Source organism: Pinus tabuliformis, chromosome 3_2 (assembly GCF_031772625.1).
Source record: "Pinus tabuliformis cultivar Carrire ecotype Pingquan chromosome 3_2, CPIR1, whole genome shotgun sequence".
NCBI classification, from domain to species: domain Eukaryota; kingdom Viridiplantae; phylum Streptophyta; class Pinopsida; order Pinales; family Pinaceae; genus Pinus; species Pinus tabuliformis.
In genome coordinates, this window is record NC_142302.1 from 1,284,011,381 (window position 1) to 1,284,013,281 (window position 1,901).

At 39.0% G+C, this 1,901-nt stretch overlaps 1 protein-coding gene across 1 annotated transcript; it reads right to left on the bottom strand.

Annotated features, from left to right (window-relative positions):
- Positions 1-312: 312 nt before the first annotated feature.
- LOC149185426 (ubiquitin carboxyl-terminal hydrolase 25-like) lies at positions 313-1,647 on the bottom strand. Its single transcript, XM_089415657.1, has one exon. The coding sequence runs from the start codon at positions 1,645-1,647 to the stop codon at positions 313-315; it is 1,335 nt and encodes a 444-aa protein (XP_089271783.1).
- Between the last annotated feature and the right edge of the window lie 254 nt (positions 1,648-1,901).

Here is a 1,901-nt window from a genome sequence, read left to right on the forward strand (position 1 = left end):
AATGGATATTCTATCGAGGTGGAAATTGATTTTGTTGAATTTCTCTCCTCACACTAATATCATATATAAATATATTCCAATTTTTGATAGTAAATAATTTCTTATTTTCTTAACACATATAAGTCCATTGCAAAAAATGTCAGATTCAACTGGATACTAAATCTCATTTTTAAATAGTAACAGAGACTAAATCTCATTTTTAAATAGTGACAGAAAAATTTAAATGGTGTTCCCTTCCATATTTCTTTCTGATATTTGAATCAAAATTACATTACTTTGATGCCATGATATAATTAACGGTTCGTATTAACTTTAAGGTGCGGCCTTTCTTGCTGAGAACTTTCGCTTACTTCTCCGAAAAGTGTTAGGCACAACTAAATGTTCAAGGATATTCACCTCCTCTTCTTTCTTCGACATTGAAATAACTGCGGGAGTAGAAGCAGAACTTATGGTGGGGATTGGAGAAAGTGAGAGTCTACTTTTCTTATTACACGTTGGATTCTCAGACATAGTAGTATCAGAGGATTCAACACTTAGAGTGCTTTCAATACTATTACACGTTACCCCAGCACTCATAGGGACTGTTCGGCGAATATCATTACCAGTTGCCCCATCATTCTTGGGGAGCGTTTGGCGAATATAAAACAGCATATAAACGTTTTGCTGTACTTGCGAGACGTCTTCTTTTGTTGCAGGCGTTACAGTTTTGTCGTCACATTGAAACCAATAGTTATCCGCATCTTTCACATATGCAACATAATGCCCGGTATACATACTTCTGCCGCGATGAACGATAATGGCGTAGAGGCTATACACATAGTCTTCACCTTCATCTGGAGAAGTTAAATATGGAGTTAATGAGAGGGATTGTGGAAACCGTACGAAGTTGGAAATCTTCTTGGAATTACTAAAATTATTCATGTCCGTCCAGAATCTCTGCAGTGTGAGTAGAAGAACATTGGGAGGCTTAGAAATGGAGCGGTCAATAGAAATTGGGGAGATACCCTTACACTTGTCGCAAGGAGTGGAGCCCTTTAGGTATTCTGTAGTGAAGTACCTGTTTAAGGTTTCGTTTAGATTGATAACCACCTCAGGTGCAGTTAATGAGCCGTCAGGTAGGGAAAGGGGAAGAGGGAAATAGTTCACTGTTTCGTCAGAATGCGACGAATTTCCGCATAGACCGCACTGTTTAACGGTTCTCTGCACTGATTCAAATAGCTTGTTCAAAAATTTGGTGTTTGGCGAAACGTTGGATTTGTCGCACTCTTCGCATGCATTTATAACACAATCAAGAAACTCTTGGGCATCGGTTTCTTCATCAGGGCTTAAGTAATTTGCAAAGATTTTCAGATTTGAGGTTATTGATTCTGGCACCTCACTCTCTACGTTAGCCACGCTTAGCGACCTCACGATCCTGTCTTCCAGCAGACACATAGGGCATTCTGTTTTATTATCACATTTAGTGCACGTAGATAAATGTTTTCTCTGCAAACAATAATTTGCCAGTGGGGGAGTGTAAGTGAGGCATTGTAAGACGCTGTTAATATAGCACGACATTGAAGCATTGGATAGTCCTAGTGGTTGTTTCTTTCCACGATTTCTGAAGAGCGCCCTTATTCCTCTGTTCCAATTCAGCTCCATCTCCATCGCGGGAAGCAAGAATATGTATACACTCGATCGGAAAATCAACAATTTGTACAGTGGAAACGAGAATTTTGAGATGCTTCGTTGAGAGACTGTAAGTTTGAGATATGATAGAGACTTTATATTGCTTGCGGTCACAAAATAAGGAATGTTTTCGTTCTGAAATTTTTGTGATCTATGTGTGGGTTTATATAGCGAGGAAAGGCTGATATGCCACAAATCAACAACCGACGCCACAAAATTATGCTAGGAACAAC